This window comes from Rattus norvegicus, chromosome 19, assembly GCF_021556685.1.
Source record: "Rattus norvegicus strain SHRSP/BbbUtx chromosome 19, alternate assembly SHRSP_T2T, whole genome shotgun sequence".
In the NCBI taxonomy this organism is placed as follows: domain Eukaryota; kingdom Metazoa; phylum Chordata; class Mammalia; order Rodentia; family Muridae; genus Rattus; species Rattus norvegicus.
Window position 1 is genome coordinate 25,919,229 of NC_141552.1, and position 16,036 is coordinate 25,935,264.

The following is a 16,036-nucleotide window of genomic DNA, read 5'->3' on the forward strand; positions in this document are numbered from 1 at the left end:
AAGCATGGGTTACCGCGCTAGAAAACAATGATTCTTTAATTTGCATGCATGTAAGCAGTATGAATAATATACAAAATAATATTTGAAATTAAAAGCTGGAATAACCACCTATTTCTCCGGATTGCAGATGCGCCCCTATCTATATAATGCTTTGAAAAATGAGACCTTCCAAACCTTTGTTAAATAATGAGCTGTACTCGGCGTTTTTCTCAAAATACCAGTTAAGTCTTTGGTGACACAACTTAAATAATTTTTCTCCTCCTGTCTCTTACATCGTTACTTTCTTTTTATTTAAGAGACTCAACAAGGTTGTCCTTAATAGCCTGGGACTCTGTAACGATTATGTTTCTGTATTGAACGATGGATGATCTCAAGCCTCCACTTCCCTGTGCTAGAATTTTTCCCTCCTCAGAGTTTCATCTTGCTGAACTTCTTGTTTAGAGGACCCAGTTTGTAGTCCCTTGTCCTGTACAGACTTTCCCGATCCTTACCTTGCTGTCAGATCCCTCAGACGCTACATCCCCTGACAGATGGGGTCGAGCGAGTAGCCTAGGCAACCTCTACTTTGTCTTATAGAAAGCAGCTAGGCTGAACAGCAACCTAATGTTTACCTTACAGGAAGGGCCCATGACTTTCCATAACTTACGCAATGAAATCACATGAAATTGTGTCTGAGAATCACTATAATGTAAAAGTGTAAATAATGTATGTTATTGGGTGTCGCTGTCATCAAAGCACCAAATCTCAGATTTTCCATAATTTCCTTCACTGCACCCTGTGGATGCAGGTGAGGGCAGGCACATGAAAAGGTAAAGCCTGTGACTGGGCAGTGAAAAGGAAAGGCGGGGGCAGAGTTTTCGAAAGGCAGGAGAAATAGAGAAGAGAAGAAATGAAGAGGGAGGAGGAGAAAGATGACCCACCCCCGTGTGGCTTTAAATAGCCACAGGTAGCTATGAAAATCTTATAAGGGGTGGGTAATTACAGGACAATTTGTCTCATCTAGGTGCGCAGTTTATATCAATATTAATTGGCTATCAGTTTATTGTGTGGTCATTTTTGTGGAGTGAGAATTTACTGATATAAATCTAATTGATAAATTACAAGCTTCAAGAGTTTTGATTTGGTTGGATTGCTGGGAATTGTGACTGTATCCGCTGGGCCAGATGCAGGGAATATGAGCAGAGAGCCGCGAGATGGGCAGCCACTGAATGGAGGCTAGCCATGGAGGCAGAGAGACTGCTCCTAGGGCCAGAGAGTAGAATCTGAGAGTCAGGTAGAGAGGTTTTGAGAGCTCTGGGTCAAAGAGTCTGCCGAGGTGGAAATACCTGACAGTGCCATGTGGTCCAACTGTGCAGCTCTAGCATGAGGGGGTGATTATTATTATTATTATTGTTGTTGTTGTTATTGTTATTATTATCATTATTATTATTATTTATTGCAACAGCACCCTTCCTACCTAGTCTCAGTGTGCTGGAGGCTTCCAAGGGTGTTGTAAGACTCCCTCATCTGATGAATCAGTATCAAGAAAAAACGGGAAAGAAGAACGTCTTGACAGTATTAGATTAGAGAGCTAATCTCTGTGAAGATCTCCACACCGTTTCATCTCTGTGCAGGTTTGTGAACTTTTGCAGGAGGCTTCCAGTATCTAACCCCATAGGGCTATGAGGAAATTTGAGTCATCTGGATCAGGGCTTTAAACTTTTCTTCACCACAGATGCCTTTGTATTTCTTAAACAATCCTGAGCACATAGGTATAGGTATGTAGATCAAAATTTACTGATATAAATTCACAACTTTATTTCGAAACAATATATATTATATAATAAATATATGTATCATGTAGTATATGTAATAATAAATGATATATTTTTACCATTTTAAGCTTTTTCCTTTGTTTAATTGGATATTTCTTTATATACATTTCAAATATTATTCCCTTTCCCAATTTCCCGTATATATTAGTCCCTTCCCCCATTTCCTCCCCTTCTTCTATAAGGGTATGTTGTGCCTTCATTTTCATTAAATTCTAAGAAATCTTTAATTTCTTTCCTTATTTCTTCCTTGACTAAGTTGTCATTGAGTAGAGAGTTGTTCAACTTCCATGTATATGTGGGCTTTCTGTCGTCGTCGTTGTTGTTGAAGACCAGCCTTAGTCCGTGGTGATGTGAGAGGATGCATGGGATTATTTCTATCTTCCTGTATCTGTTGAGGCCTGTTTTGTGACCAATTTATAGGATACAAATTATCCTATAAATTTTGGTCAATTTTGGAGAAGGTATCACGAGGTACTGAGAGGAAGGTAAATCCTTTTGTTTTAGGATGACATGTTCTATAGATATCTGTTAAATCCATTCGGTTCATAACTTCTGTTAGTTTCTCTGTGTCTCTGTTTAATTTCTGTTTCCATGATCTGTCCATTGATGAGAGTGGGGTGTTGAAATCTCCTACTATTATAGTGTGAGGTGCAATGTGTGTTTTGAGCTTTAGTAAGGTTTCTTTTATGTATGTAGGTGCCCTTGCATTTGGAGCATAGATATTTAGGATTGAGAGTTCATCTTGGTGGATTTTTCCTTTGATGAATATGAAGTGTCCTTCCTTATCTTTTTTAATAACTTTTGGTTGAAAGTCAATTTTATTCGATATTAGAATGGCAACTCCAGCTTGTTTCTTTGGGCCATTTGCTTGGAAAGTTGTTTTCCAGCCATTTACTCTGAGGTAGTGTCTGTCTTTGTCTCTGATGTGTGTTTCCTGCATGCAGCAAAATGCTGGGTCCTCTTTATGTATCCAGTCTGTTATCTGTGTCTTTTTATTGGGGAATTAAGTCCATTGATGTTGAGAGATATTAAGGAATAGTGATTGTTGCTTCCTGTTATTTTCATATTTGGAGGTGGGATTATGTTTGTGTGCTTCTCTTCTTTTGGTTTTGTTGCAAAACGATTAGTTTCTTGCTTTTTCTAGGGTGTAGCTTTGCCTCCTTGTGTTGGGCTTTGCCATTTATTATCCTATAATTTGTATCCTATAATTTGCTGGATTTGTAGAAAGATATTGTGTAAATTTGGTTTTGTCATGGAATATCTTGCTTTCTCCCAATGTTAATTGAGAGTTTTGCTGGATACAGTAGCCTAGGCTGGCATTTGTGTTCTTTTAGGGTCTGTATGACATCTGTCCAGGATCTTCTGGCTTTCATAGTCTCTGGTGAGAAGTCTGGTGTAATTCTGATAGGTCTGCCTTTATATGTTACTTAACCTTTTTCCCTTACTGCTTTAATATTCTTTCTTTGTTTTGTGCATTTGGTGTTTTGACTATTATGTGACGGGAGGAATTTCTTTTCTGATCCAATCTATTTGGAGTTCTGTAGGCTTCTTGTATGTTTATGAGCATCTCTTTCTTTAGGTTAGGGAAATTTTCTTCTATGATTTTGTTAAAGATATTTACTGGCACTTTAATTTGGGAGTCTTCACTCTCTTCTATACCTTTTATCCTTAGGTTTGATCTTCTCATTTTGTCCTGGATTTCCTGTATGTTTTGGGCTAGGAGCTTTTTGCATTTTACAGTTTCTTGACAGTTGTGTCAATGTTTTCTATGTTATCTTCTGTCCCTGAGATTCTCTTCTATCTCTTATATTCTGTTGGTGATGCTTGCATCTATGACTTCTGATCTCTTCCTTAGGTTTTCTATCTCCAGGGTTGTCTCCCTTTGTTCTTTCTTTATTGTTTCTATTTCCATTTTTGAATCCTGGATGGTTTTGTTCAATTCCTTCACCTGTTTGGTTGTGTTTTCCTGTAATTCTTTCAGGGATTTTTGTGTTTCCTCTTTAAGGGCTTCTACCTGTTTACTTGTGTTGTCCTGCATTTATTTAAGGGAGTTATTTATGTCTTTCTTAAAGTCCTCCATCATTGTCATAAAATGTGATTTTAAATCTAATTATTGCTTTTCTGGTGTGTTTGGAAATCTGGTATTTTCTCTGGTGGGAGAACTGGGCTCTGATGATGCCAAGCAGTCTTGGTTTCTGTTGCTTATATTCCTGCGCTTGCCTCTAACCATTGGTTGTCTCTGGTGTTAGCTGGTCTTGCTGTTTCTGACAGTGGCTTGACCTTCCTATAGGCCTCTGTGTCAGCACTCCTATAGAACTGTTTTCCTGTTTTCTTTCAGCCATTTCTGGGAAAAGGTGCTCTGTTCTCAGGAGTGTAGGCGCTCCTGGGGACCGTCTCTCAGCTCTTGGTGCAGGCAGGAATCAGAAGGTTCCTGCCCTTGAGTACTCCTAGGTCCCTCCACTCAGGGGGCCAGCTGGCACTAGGGGATTCCCTCTTGGGTTGGGAATGTGGACAGAGGGTAGTCTCCTCTGATTTCTCAGGAGTGTCTGCAATTCTGAGGTTCCAGCTCTCTCCCCCAAGGTATTTGGGGGCAGGGAGCTGTTTGACCGGTTCAGTTCAGTTAAGGGCCCACACCAGAACCGCAGGTACCTTCAGGTGACTGTTCCTATAGTCCCGTGTCCAGAGGCACACATGCAGTTTCCCCTTGGACCATGGATGCTGGCAAAGGTGGGCAGAAGTGGCAGTCTGTACTGCAGTCTCAGGAGGGTCCTCAATTTCGGGTGTTCGGCTCTCTTCCCCACAGGATTTGGGTGCAGGAAGCTGTGGGATGAGATCAGTTCCCTTTATCCCATTTACTGTACTTTCTTTGATCTGTGCATTTGGTTTTAATTATTATGCAAATGGAGGGATTTTTTTTTCTGTTCCAGTTAATTTGGTGTTCTGTATTCTTGTATGTTTATGGTCTTTTCTTTCTTTACCCTAGGGAAGTCTTCTGCTATGACTTTGTTGAAGAAGTTTACTGGACTTAGGAACTAGAAATCTTCATTATCTTCTATATCTATTATCCTTAGTTTTGGTCTTTTAATTATGTTCTGAAATTCCTGGATGTTTTGAATTCAATAAACCATATATGTTTATCTGAGATCTTTGATTTTGTGTTTTGTTGAGTGACCCCCTCACTGCACCCAAACTCTCCCATTCAGCAGCATATTGGATAATGAGACATGGTCAGGAATGGTGACCTCTTACCAAAAACTACATGAAAATGGCGAGGTGAATTCATGTGTGTTGAGTATCAGTAGTCTCCTGGCTGGTTTTGGCTCCCAGTTAGCCATATGCAACAGTTTCAAAAGCCCAGTTTTGATGTTCCTGGGGATTCCCATGACGATGCACTCAGACATGACAGCAAACAACCATAATCCTTGTCAAATAACTTGATTTATATAATAGAGAGAAAATTACTAAGTTATGTTGCAAGATATTTGATCACACTGTGATCTCCAAGGATGTATTATTTAATGAAAAACTATCCTATGGTATAGCATGGCCATGGCACAGACATTTAAATCAAGAGCTGTTTACTGAAAACATCGTCTTTATTACAGTATGGCTCACCTACCAGACATCTTTATAGCAGAGCTAAAAAGTGCATTCATGTCCAGAGCAGATCAAGGAAGACTTGAAAGTAAATGAAGATAACTAGGGCAATGGGAAGTCTTTGAGTTGAAGGATTTTTAAGATAGTGTGCAGAGGGAACCACAATGCTCTTCTTCTGAGAGGTCAGTGAATTAGGAAGGACAGTTGGGAGCTTTACTTGACTTCAGCATCTGACCCTGGAGACTTTATTGGTAAAATTAACGTCTGGAATTTTGTGTTGTAAAACAACACTTTGGCTCTGCAGCTTTTGGCAAGGCCATGGACAGAGAGATCACACCAGCTGGGGACAATCTGAATGGAAATCTGGTTTTCTTAAGTCACCTGAGAAGTCCTCAAGGAGAGAGGAATGAATGGGTAGCACCATAATAGAAGGCTTTAGGATCTCGTATAGTGCTACTCTAGATGCCTTGAAAATAGAAGCAGAAAATGTAAGCTAAATGACTTTCAGGAATTAGCTCATTTCTGATTATGATTATTTCATATTGGTATTTTATACTTGATTATTTTTTTAAATTTAAAACAAGAGCCTTTGGTTTTAATTTGAGGTGGTCTTAGATTCACAAAATGCTTACAACCCCTGTCTGGCACCCGGCATCTAACACTATGGGGCTAGAGATTCTACTTTTACCTTCGTCACCATCGACAGCTTCCATTTAACCAGCAGGTGTCCATGCCAGGCAGACACTGAGCAGGTTGTATGTTCTGTTAATCTCCACAACAACCCAATTCAGCAGAAACACGTCCATTTTACAGGTGAAGAAACCACAGCTCAAAGCAAATGAGTATCAGGGTCCCCTCAGTCTCACTGTCTGTCACTTAGACCCACATCCTTCTCTGTAAAGGGAAGCCATGGGCCTGATGTGGCTGTGCAAGCTGACTCTCCTGAGATGATCAATGCTATTCTTGACCCTGGGAGAATTTAAGACAAGGTGACCCACAGACTCCTGGGATAGATTCTGCCTCTGGGTCCTAGGGTGGGACACAGTATCCCTTACTGTGGGTCTCTACTCATCTGAGGAGTCTGTTCCCATGTGTCAGCTTCTATGACAGTGGTTCAAAACACTCCTAATGATGCAACCCTTTAATACAGCTCTTCATGCTGTGGTGACCCCCACCATAAAATTATTCCATTGCTACTTCATAACTAATATTGCTACTCTTATAAGCTATAATGTGCAAGGTATCTTATATACAATCTTTGTGAGTGGTTGCTCCCCACAGGTTGAGAAACATTGCTTTATATACTTTTTTTTTGAGAAGCCTTCATCTGAGGAGGACCTGATGCAGGTGTGAGAGCAGAGACACCCTGACATAGTGACAAGTTAGCAGGCCCAAGGCTGCTTGCCTTAATGGCAACAGAGATTCCTGGCTGAAGGCACAATCTGAAATCACTGTCCCCAGGACATTTCTTACATCAGTTTTCCCTCATTAAAATGTGTGTCTGCTTGGCCATGTCTGTCCAGGAAGCCAGTCCCTGTAGTCTCTGATACAGACAGAATGCTAAAGGCAAGAATGCTTTCCCTCTGTTGGCTCCAAGTCACTTCTATAGAAGTGAGTTCAAATCCCCCGTGGGTAAATGTGTGTCTCACATAATGCGTGAGAATTGAAATGTCATCCATTTGAGTGGACAAAAACCAGCTCTCACTTCAGATTTACAGCTGACCAACACTTAGTTTCAGGAGAATGAAGAAGCTGGCCAGGCCTGCAGAGTCAGATCCCCTCCCTGCCTGGGACAATCCCACCCACAGTAGACTTCAGCTTCACCAGCAGCTGTTATCAGAAAATCTGACCTTAAGGTTCTGAAGTCCACATATGCACCAACCCTAACGTTGTTAGATGGTGGATATGGGGTTTTTATCCCATTTAAAATCATTCAGGCCTCTTCTCTCCCCTGGGATGCACTCTGTTCTCTCAGGTCTGTTGGTCCTGGAAGGACCTCGGTTCAACTGAAGGCCTGGGAGGGAGGGGGAGGACCGTTTGTTGTAGGAATGAGCATGGATCAAGAATGTAGCCCCACTGTGACTGGGCAACTAAGCTCCAGAAAATCTTCTCCAATCACAGAACTGGGTCATGTGGGAGCCTACACTGTTTCAAAGGGAGAGCTGGTTGCTTTCTCCTGGAAGAAGCACTTGGGGGTTGATTGTCACTTCTGAACCTTCTGTTCTAAGTCACTTCTCAGAAGGGGCACTTTGCTCTGACTTATCCATGGGACCCACACAGCACTGGGAGTGGAGGATCCTATGGAGTTGCAGCTCTGAGCTGGGAGGGGTAGCTCTCACACTATCTTGAAGAGGCCTGTTTTCACAGCTGATCTAGATCTGAGGAACAGGTGCTTTTAAAGAAGCATGTGAAAGCATCTCCTGCAGGAGAGCTCACTATGCAGGGAAAGTCACACAGGTCAGGGAAAAGTGGCTTCCCAACTTCCCCAGGGCACTCAAACCAGGGAGGATTGTTGAATTTGTTCATTGTCTATTGTTATATCCCCTTTTCATTTCTAATTTTGTCAATTTAGGTATTGTCTCTTTGTATGCAGTTTGTTCGAGGAAGGGGTTGTCTCTCTGGTGGATCTTCTCAACAAAAAAAAAAAAAAAAGAAAAAAAGAAACAAAAAAAGCAAGCAAACAAACAAACAAAAAAACCAACACACATCTTGTGGTTCCCTTGACTCTTTGTATTTTTCTCTTTGTTTGTAATCGATTGATTTGATTTGAGCCTTGAATTAATTTCCTGCTGTCAAATCCTACCAGACACTCTATAAGATGAGGCTTTGCCTCACCTTGGTAAAAGTAGCGTGTAATAAATGAAGCTTATGTTGCTCTCTCTAGTGGGGATAACATCACAATCTCACTGCAAACCATGCACAGCCCGGTTTAGGCTGTATTAAAGTAGCCCACCATTTCAATGCCTGCAAGGTGCCATGGGACAGTAGTAACATGAGTCTGCCTGCACCTGGACAGTTTTCACTAGGGACTACACACACACACACACACACACACACACACACACACACACACACACACACACAGAGCCTTTACTGACATGGTGCACATTCTTTCCACACCAAAAATAAAGTGAGCTGCTATGAAACACATCAATAATGGAATCAATAGAGGGAGTTGTGGGGAACTGGGGCTTAGAGTTACTTAAAGGCCCTATGCAGGCTCTCCTTATATTGGAGGAGAAACTTCAAGTGCAATGTGGTTCTTTATTTTTTTTCTCTAAAAAACACACGGTTAGGGTAGAACCTATGGCTTTGAGCATGTCTGGTAAGTACAGGGACACTGAATTAAATCCTAGGGCTGGAACACAATTAATCTTCTAAAAGATTACAGAGCAGCCTGGATGAAGACTCTCAGCTGAAAATGTGGACATCTCAAGACAGGCACTGGACAATGGCTGACAGACTTGACTGAAGACTGGAAATGTTTTCCCATCTCACAGGAAAAGAAGGCCCCTCATACCACACTGTACTCTAAGGACAGTTTATTCAGGTTAGGATGACATGAACTATTGTCTCATGTGACAGATGTCAGTACAAAGTATCCAAGGTATTGTATGCCAATGGTACCATTAACAGAACAAAGCACACAGTGTCATGAACACATAAATTATGAGTTTGTGTAGCAAGACCCAGGCCTCTTCCAGGTTCTTAGATAGTAACTGAGAACCTCAAATACGGTAGTGATGTGATAGTGTGGGGTGAATCTAGTTACAACTAGTTTCTATTGTGACACAGATGACTCTTTTTGTGTCATGTTCAGCTTATAATGAATGACTAGACCTAAGCATGAGAATAACCAAATACTACATTGCTTCTCTACCTGCTGAGCTTTTAAAAGCCCTGGGGTGACAGCAAGCTTTTGTGGACATCTGGATTATTCCTTCTGTACTTTAACTCTGTGAGTCACCTCCACTCTCAGTACGTTAGTTCCATTCCATAAATTGGAAATGAGTCACCTGGAAAAAATACATTCTCAATACGATCCCAGATTGGCCATGGAAAAAGGGTAGCTTGAACTGTCCCACCTAGGTTCTGGGCTTGCACAGGCCTGCTCTCCAAAAGAAACCTGTGTTCACAGCTGTAGGCTACATTCACTATGGATGCTCTTGAGGTTCCTCCCTAAACTGCTTAGATTAAGATACTTTTCTTGCTACCAAAAGAACTCATTATGCCAAGCTGGCTTACAGGAAGCTAGTTTCTATTCTGTATTTTATCAGATGTGCATAACAGATATGGTCATCATTGACAACAGGTGAAAGATCTGCTCTAATATGGACACTAAGTGATGCTGGAGGATGATCCTGACCCACAATGAGCAGTGGGGACACCAGAGCCCTGTAGGGATGCCTGACAACCTAACACGTTGAGCATGCACAGCTCAGTAAGTTCCCTGTGAATACACATCTCCTGAGATCTCTCTATTTAATGGAGGTGATCCTGTCCACCTAATACAGCACCTCATGTGGAATAACAAAAGCCACCTGCAGGAGCTGTGGTGACAACTCACAGGGTAGAGCATCTGCTGCTCTCTCAGAAGAACCACATGGACCCTAACAATTGGGTAAAGCATGTCAGTGATTACATCATAAAGTGTGTGCCGAGAAAAAGCCACATTCTCCTCAAAAAAGACACTGTGACACTGGGTACCCCTTGGTGACTTTGAATTCGCTAATTAGCCCAGGCTCCATGGAACAGGCAGAGATCCATCTCTAGCTGTCAGTTCTAAGCCCTCAGGAGGGGACAGAACCCATGAATAAGAATGATGGTCTTAAGAGTCAAGAGATAAAAATCAATATTTATTCATAATGAATACATTTTTACAACAAAACAGGATTAAAATGAATGAATAAAAATATTTAAACATATTGGAAAGTGAAAAACAGTAACAAGAACATATAAATATGAAACAACAAAAAGAAAACTTCAATTAAAATCATAACAAAAATATTTCTAAACAGCATATTCTTAACAAACATTTAGAAGCACAGATGTATTGCTGTTTCTCCTCTAGCACACATAATGAAAGGCGGTCCCCCAAGTTGTCTCTCAAGTGGTGTTTTCTGAAGAAGAAAGTGAGTAAGACCTCAATCAGTCAGGCTGGCTTAGTGTTATATAAATTTAGGGTCTCTAAGAAATGACAAATTAACTCTGAGGAAGAATACTCATCCAAAAAATGTTGTTACCGTTCAGGATGTTTGTCATCAGGGACTCCTGAGAAAGCAACTTATTCCTCAGGAAGCTCTCTTACTGGTGTGTGTCCAATTCCAGCTCTCTTGCACTTTCTGAGACCTGGGAGAGGAAGGCAGTTTTTCAGACACTGACTTGGTGGTGAAACGCAAGCCAGCTGTCAGAATCCTGCCTTCTACCACCTCAGTTCTATTGGACAGTCAACATGGACCTTTTACCTGATATCATTGTTGCTAACTCTGTGGGCAGGGCAAAATCTCCAGCAACCCTCACAGTAATGTGGGCTGCCAATCTGGGACCCAGACTTATACCAGTGCAAACCAAGAACAGGGCAATGGAAGGGACCTCATTGGGTTGCAGGAAGAAAGGAAATGTCCATATGTCACCAAGGTTAAAGCCAATGACAAGTACTAATTTGACATTTGCACTTGGTTCTTATCCCAGAAAGGTGCTTCCTACACAAGAAGTCACATGACCACAGAGTGTCATTTGTCAAAGGACCACGAAGTTGTTCAAAACTCTGCATAGGATCCAATCTATCACATGGATATGCAATAATGAGGTATGTTATTCATCTGTCACCATTTCTATACTGCAGATTCAAAAAGAGCAGCAAAATATACTTGCAAAATAATTCAGCTTCTGAAAAGTGGTTAACTTCCCAGAATACTTGTGCATAGGCAGAGCAATGAACAATTCCATTGCATGAGGGGGTTGGCTGGTTGGGAGTGTAAATTAGAAAGGTGGTAGGAGAAAGCAAAGTTGTATCAAATTGGCAAATTTTATCAGATATTGTTAAGCTAACTCAGCTGCTCGTCCCTACCTGATGATGCTGGATCTGGACGTTGCTGGTCTTTATCTTTCTTGTTGAAGTCAACCAAATATTTCTGGTTCAGTGCACAATCAAGATGTCCCTCCTTGCTCCCCTGCATCTGTGGGACCAACTTCTTCCTACATGTATTCTCCATCAGGAGCTGGCTGAGCAGGTTTCTGGAAATACAGTCTGCATAGTAAGATCATGCTGTCCCTTTCTCCCATTCCTACTCCCAAGTCTCACTAACCATACCAGGTTCCAGGTACCCCTGAAGAGTTAATAAAATACATCTCGATACATATAAGGCTGCTGCACAAACCACAAAGAGTTAATTCCAGGAAGAATAAATTGTTTGTTTGGGCCGAGCACCAGTTAGTGTCCGCATCTCTCAAAAAGAACATGGATCTACAACTATCCATGAAAGACCAATACATGGGGGCAACATCAATTAGTAGTTGGCAAACACCCTCAAAGCAGGTCAGTAGAACCAAGAGAAGGTCATGCTAACCATGTGGTCCACGCACTAAGTTTTGTAAAACCTGGTATGACACCATAGGTCCAGGTCAGCCTAATAACCTTCTGCTGACTTCAATCACTACTGTTCTATCTGGAGCCTTCTGAAGATGCCTAGACAATCCTGGGATGAGTAACAGTCTTTTATGGAACTGAAAACTGAGTCCTAATGACCCTGGCACACTGATGTGTAAACAGCACAAGAGATAGAATCATAGCTGAAGACCTTCCAATCCATAACAAAGAAATCAGAAATGGCCATTCCACAGGTGATAGCCTTTCTGACCAGGACTTACCTAGAGAAGGTAATCTCCTTCTTCAGCTTATGGCTGTTCTCATGGATCTCAGTGTTCTCCATCTCTAAGTTGTGCAGAATTGACATGACCACCTCCTCCATTCTCTCCAGGTCTTCGTAATACGGATTTGGCCTGAAGTGTGGCCTGGCCCCAAATGATAGAATACTATGAACATCAGCATTTAGGAATATATGAACTTGGGGTGGGTCCTGTACTACACCAGTCCTGGAAGGACACCTTCTGAATTCTACATATTGGGATCTTCTTCAGCTTCAGAAACGTGTTTTTCTGCGTCCAGGACACCAGAAGCTTGGCATCCAGAGGGAGGGTTCCCTGGCTCCCTTTGTTCAATCAAGAGGAAATCTGCAGTCAAGCCAGTTAAGCTATCAAGAGCCTAGGCCACACCTCTCCATGCTCCCCCACCCCAACACAGCCAGAAACCTGTGATTTCTTTTCTCCTGTTTTGATAACAGACCGTATATCAACACAAAATTATAATCTGCACAAAGAATAAAAATAAACAGACAAACGTGTCCACATAGGCAAAGAACTGTGTTGTTGACAGTGGGGCTCCCAGAACAAAGCATTCACATGACCATGAAAGTGTTACAGGTAAATACTCAGGCCAAGACGTAGACCCCTAGATTCCAAGTGTGGAGGGAAATATAAACATACAAAAGTTGTCCATATGCATTTGGATGTATGCACACACAGACTCACAGACTGAGACATATCCACAAAAAAGAGCAATGTAAACAGAGTAAGAGAAAGAGAAAGAGAAATATGGAAACAGAGAGCACTGTGAGAACCAGGAGAAATGCATGCACCATTGCTGTCTCAGAGGGCAAGACACACAGACAATAACAAACAGGCCTGAGCCTGAGACCTTCTACTCAAGCATTGAGATGAACAGTTTGGGACCAGGACCCTCAGGCTGCTGCCTGGATCTTCCAGCACTCAGTGCCCTGCCTAGCAGTACAGAGACTGACCATAAACTCACTGCAATTACAATCTTGCAAAGACACCAGCTGTCAAGGGCTTTGCAAATGCACACTGGGCACTCACTCTCCCTGACTTTATTCCTGAATTCTTCATTCAGTCCACAAGTTCTGCTTTTCAATAAATGGAAGCAGATGAGTCCATTTTCCATCTCGCTCCTCAGGGTCAGATTCTGAATCTCCTCTATATGGGAGGTGAGGTTTAGCACAGGGTGGTTAGGGGGCACAGCTTTCTAGAACCCAAAACCTTAATAGGATAATATGAAGGTGACCTTGCAGACCCAGGAATGTAACAAAGCACTTGGAGGGATCCATACCTGTTGTTCTTGGATCTCTCTGTCAGAAACCTCAGGCGATATCTCAGGTCATTTCTCTCCTTGGTAATGAGCTGCAGCTCTTTAATCAGCCTCTCCTTTTCCTTCTTGGCCTGCTTCTCGCTTAGGGCAGTTTCAGGGGAAGATGTTTCTCTCCCAGCGTCTGTAGGTAGAAGAACACAAGTGAACCTGCATGGGGAGAATGCATAGAGTGTACATAGACCACAGTTAGGCCTAAACAGGAGAACAAGCCTGGAACCCAGTGTCACTGCTAGGCGATTGGTCTATGCTTAAGATCCTCCTCAGTGGATCTCAGTTCTCCCACTACTCTATAGAGACCAAGAGATGTAAGCAGCCAGGTGTTCCCTATGCCGGATATCACGTGCTTACATGGACGACGGAGATGGCTTCTCCAGGATTATTATCAGCTGAACAGGGTACAGCTTGGTTTCCTCACCCCTGTGGTTTCAGAACTCAGATGATAAATTCACCATCTACAACATTTGAATGATTGGAGACACTCAGATGTCCTACCCTGATACTCTAGGCCAACAACTTTAGATTTAAAATGCATTTCCAAGGAGGACATGGTCAACAGACTTATCTGTTCCCCTATTTGAAACACCAAAACCCCAGAAGTGCCAATAGGTTACAGGCTGCATCTTGGTCTACACGTTCCAAATAGCTTTTGTATTGTAGAAACATGTTTGTAACACACAACCTCTAATATATAAAGCTAACGATGACCCTTCCAGTTAGAAGAAATCAGAGAAGGTCTAAGAACATAAGGTTATTGCCTGGAGCACAATTCTCCCCCTGTTACTACTGTCAGATATCCACTGTATTTAAAGAAGCAATGATAGTGAAGTACATTGATGCCCTGTCTAAACTCAGAAAAGGTGGACCCTCCATGACTCCTGATGGTGTTATTATATCAATGTAACAGAACAAATGAACTGAAAAGTAAAGACCAGAAGTTCCCAGTATAATAGCATTGGCCTTACTATAGCCTCCCAGTGGGGATGGTGAATCTAAAGTTCTGAAATCCTTGACTTTAAGGAATTGTGATATTCATGGAAATTCAATTCCTTTTCAGATGCTCCAGTTGTTGTGGCTAGAAAGGTCAGCTTAAGCCTCCAGCACCCCTGACAGGAAGCTCAAAATATACTGCCCAGTACTTACTCCACATTCCCCAGAAGTGCTGTCTTTGTCCATCATTACTTAGAGACGAAAGGCCAGACTCCTTCACTCTAGTCTCTCCACAATCGACGTTCCCCCTCCCAAAACGCTTGCGAAGACAGGAAAACATGTCTTAGCTTGTAACTGCCAGACTCAGACTGAGAGAAACTAGGGCACTGGTTGTCACTACAACACTGGTGACATCACAGAGGATGCCAGAACTCTCTAGGAGACAATAGAATGTCCAAGAAGGGACAGCTGATGTCACGGGGAGCAGACTTTGCCTCCTGCTAATGTTCTCCCTGTACTGAGCATAAGCAGAGGTGCCCTTTCCAGGAGACTTTCCTGGGGCAGAGCCACTGAGCATCTCCTGCTTTCAAAGACAATTTTTCTTCAAGGCTTGATTAGAAAAAAACCTTAGTAATTCCTATGCATCTAAATGAATGTTTCCTTTCAAATCTTGCCCAAAAAATGTCTCACTAACTCACATTGTCCTCATTCACCAATGTTAGCCATTAAAACTTCCTGAGATTTCACACCAGCTTGAATATGCAGTCAAAAGTTCTCCTGTCTCATTCTGTACAGGTGCTTTATATCACATCAAGAAATAGTCTGCATGGTAGGTTACAACATGGGTGTGTGTTAGGGGAACACTCATGAAGTCATGTGCTTAGCAATCGACAATTGCCAGAAAATTCCTTAGGAGAAAGAGTTGAAGTCTTTAAGGTGCTAGGAACAGTGTGGAGACCAGTTGGCAGAGGAAAGTGCAATATTGGAGCCATCAGTGAAGGGAACCTCATGCTGCTTGTGGGGTTCTCCTCTCTGCACCAATGTCGCTAAAGGAGCACTGCTCACAAGCCTGAGTAAGATATACCATGAGCTTCTGTCAGAAAAAATAAAATAGTCAAGAGATATAGGGGGTGCACATAAACGTCTAAAATGAAGGTATAAACATCATTAAGTGGATAGAGCAAGGTCCCAGCACCTGTACACTGGGAAATGGCCACCCTACCAAACACAAAAGCATCTATCATATTAAAAAATGAATACTGTATAGAATTCATACATTAACACTGATTGATCACATCCATAGTTCAAATTTTCGGGGCAAATTCATGGCCCTAACTATCTTTCTCTCAACTTCTATAGCAAAAAATAAGAAAGAAAGAGAAAAGAAAAAGTCAAAGCAAAAAGCTCAAGCTTCTCATATGAGGACTGCAGGAAGTGTTATATGGTAGTCAGTTCTGATTAGGCCATTTTAGAT

At 41.9% G+C, this 16,036-nt stretch overlaps 3 protein-coding genes across 4 annotated transcripts in view; 2 read left to right on the plus strand and 1 right to left on the minus strand.

Annotated features, from left to right (window-relative positions):
• The window catches only part of Iqcml1 (IQ motif containing M like 1), a gene marked incomplete in the record, with an annotated part of 220,276 nt that extends 215,320 nt beyond the window's left edge, over positions 1-4,956 (plus strand). For both annotated transcript variants that reach the window (NM_001432086.1, NM_001432087.1), the window contains 2 exon segments: positions 1,445-1,613; positions 4,798-4,956. In NM_001432086.1, the coding sequence (NP_001419015.1) occupies positions 1,445-1,566 (122 nt within the window).
• A 5,293-nt stretch (positions 4,957-10,249) lies between these two features.
• On the minus strand, positions 10,250-14,932 carry LOC134483205 (disks large homolog 5-like). The gene is made up of 6 exons (XM_087596286.1): positions 14,776-14,932; positions 13,597-13,756; positions 12,282-12,425; positions 11,482-11,648; positions 10,655-10,760; positions 10,250-10,531 (listed from the first exon to the last, which is right to left on the minus strand). The coding sequence occupies exons 1-5, from the start codon at positions 14,900-14,902 to the stop codon at positions 10,696-10,698; spliced, it is 663 nt and encodes a 220-aa protein (XP_087452412.1). The 5' UTR covers positions 14,903-14,932; the 3' UTR covers positions 10,250-10,531; positions 10,655-10,695.
• LOC134483206 (disks large homolog 5-like) overlaps positions 11,103-16,036 on the plus strand; it is a 36,784-nt gene continuing 31,850 nt past the window's right edge. Inside the window, exon 1 of the mRNA XM_087596420.1 lies at positions 11,103-11,220. The gene's annotated coding sequence lies outside the window, so the exon portion shown is untranslated. The remainder of the gene's footprint in view (positions 11,221-16,036) is intronic.

What these genes read in the sequence shown, in the direction of transcription:
- LOC134483205 (XM_087596286.1), bottom strand. Translation starts at nt 14,902, where the DNA reads ATGTTTTCCTGTCTTCGCAAGCGTTTTGGGAGGGGGAACGTCGATTGT. An exon ending in AAGGAGATTACCTTCTCTAG is followed by an intron (nt 11,649 to 12,281) that starts GTAAGTCCTGGT and finishes CTGTATTTCCAG; the next exon opens with AAACCTGCTCAGCCAGCTCC. An exon ending in TCCAGATCCAGCATCATCAG is followed by an intron (nt 10,761 to 11,481) that starts GTAGGGACGAGC and finishes TTCCTCTCCCAG; the next exon opens with GTCTCAGAAAGTGCAAGAGA.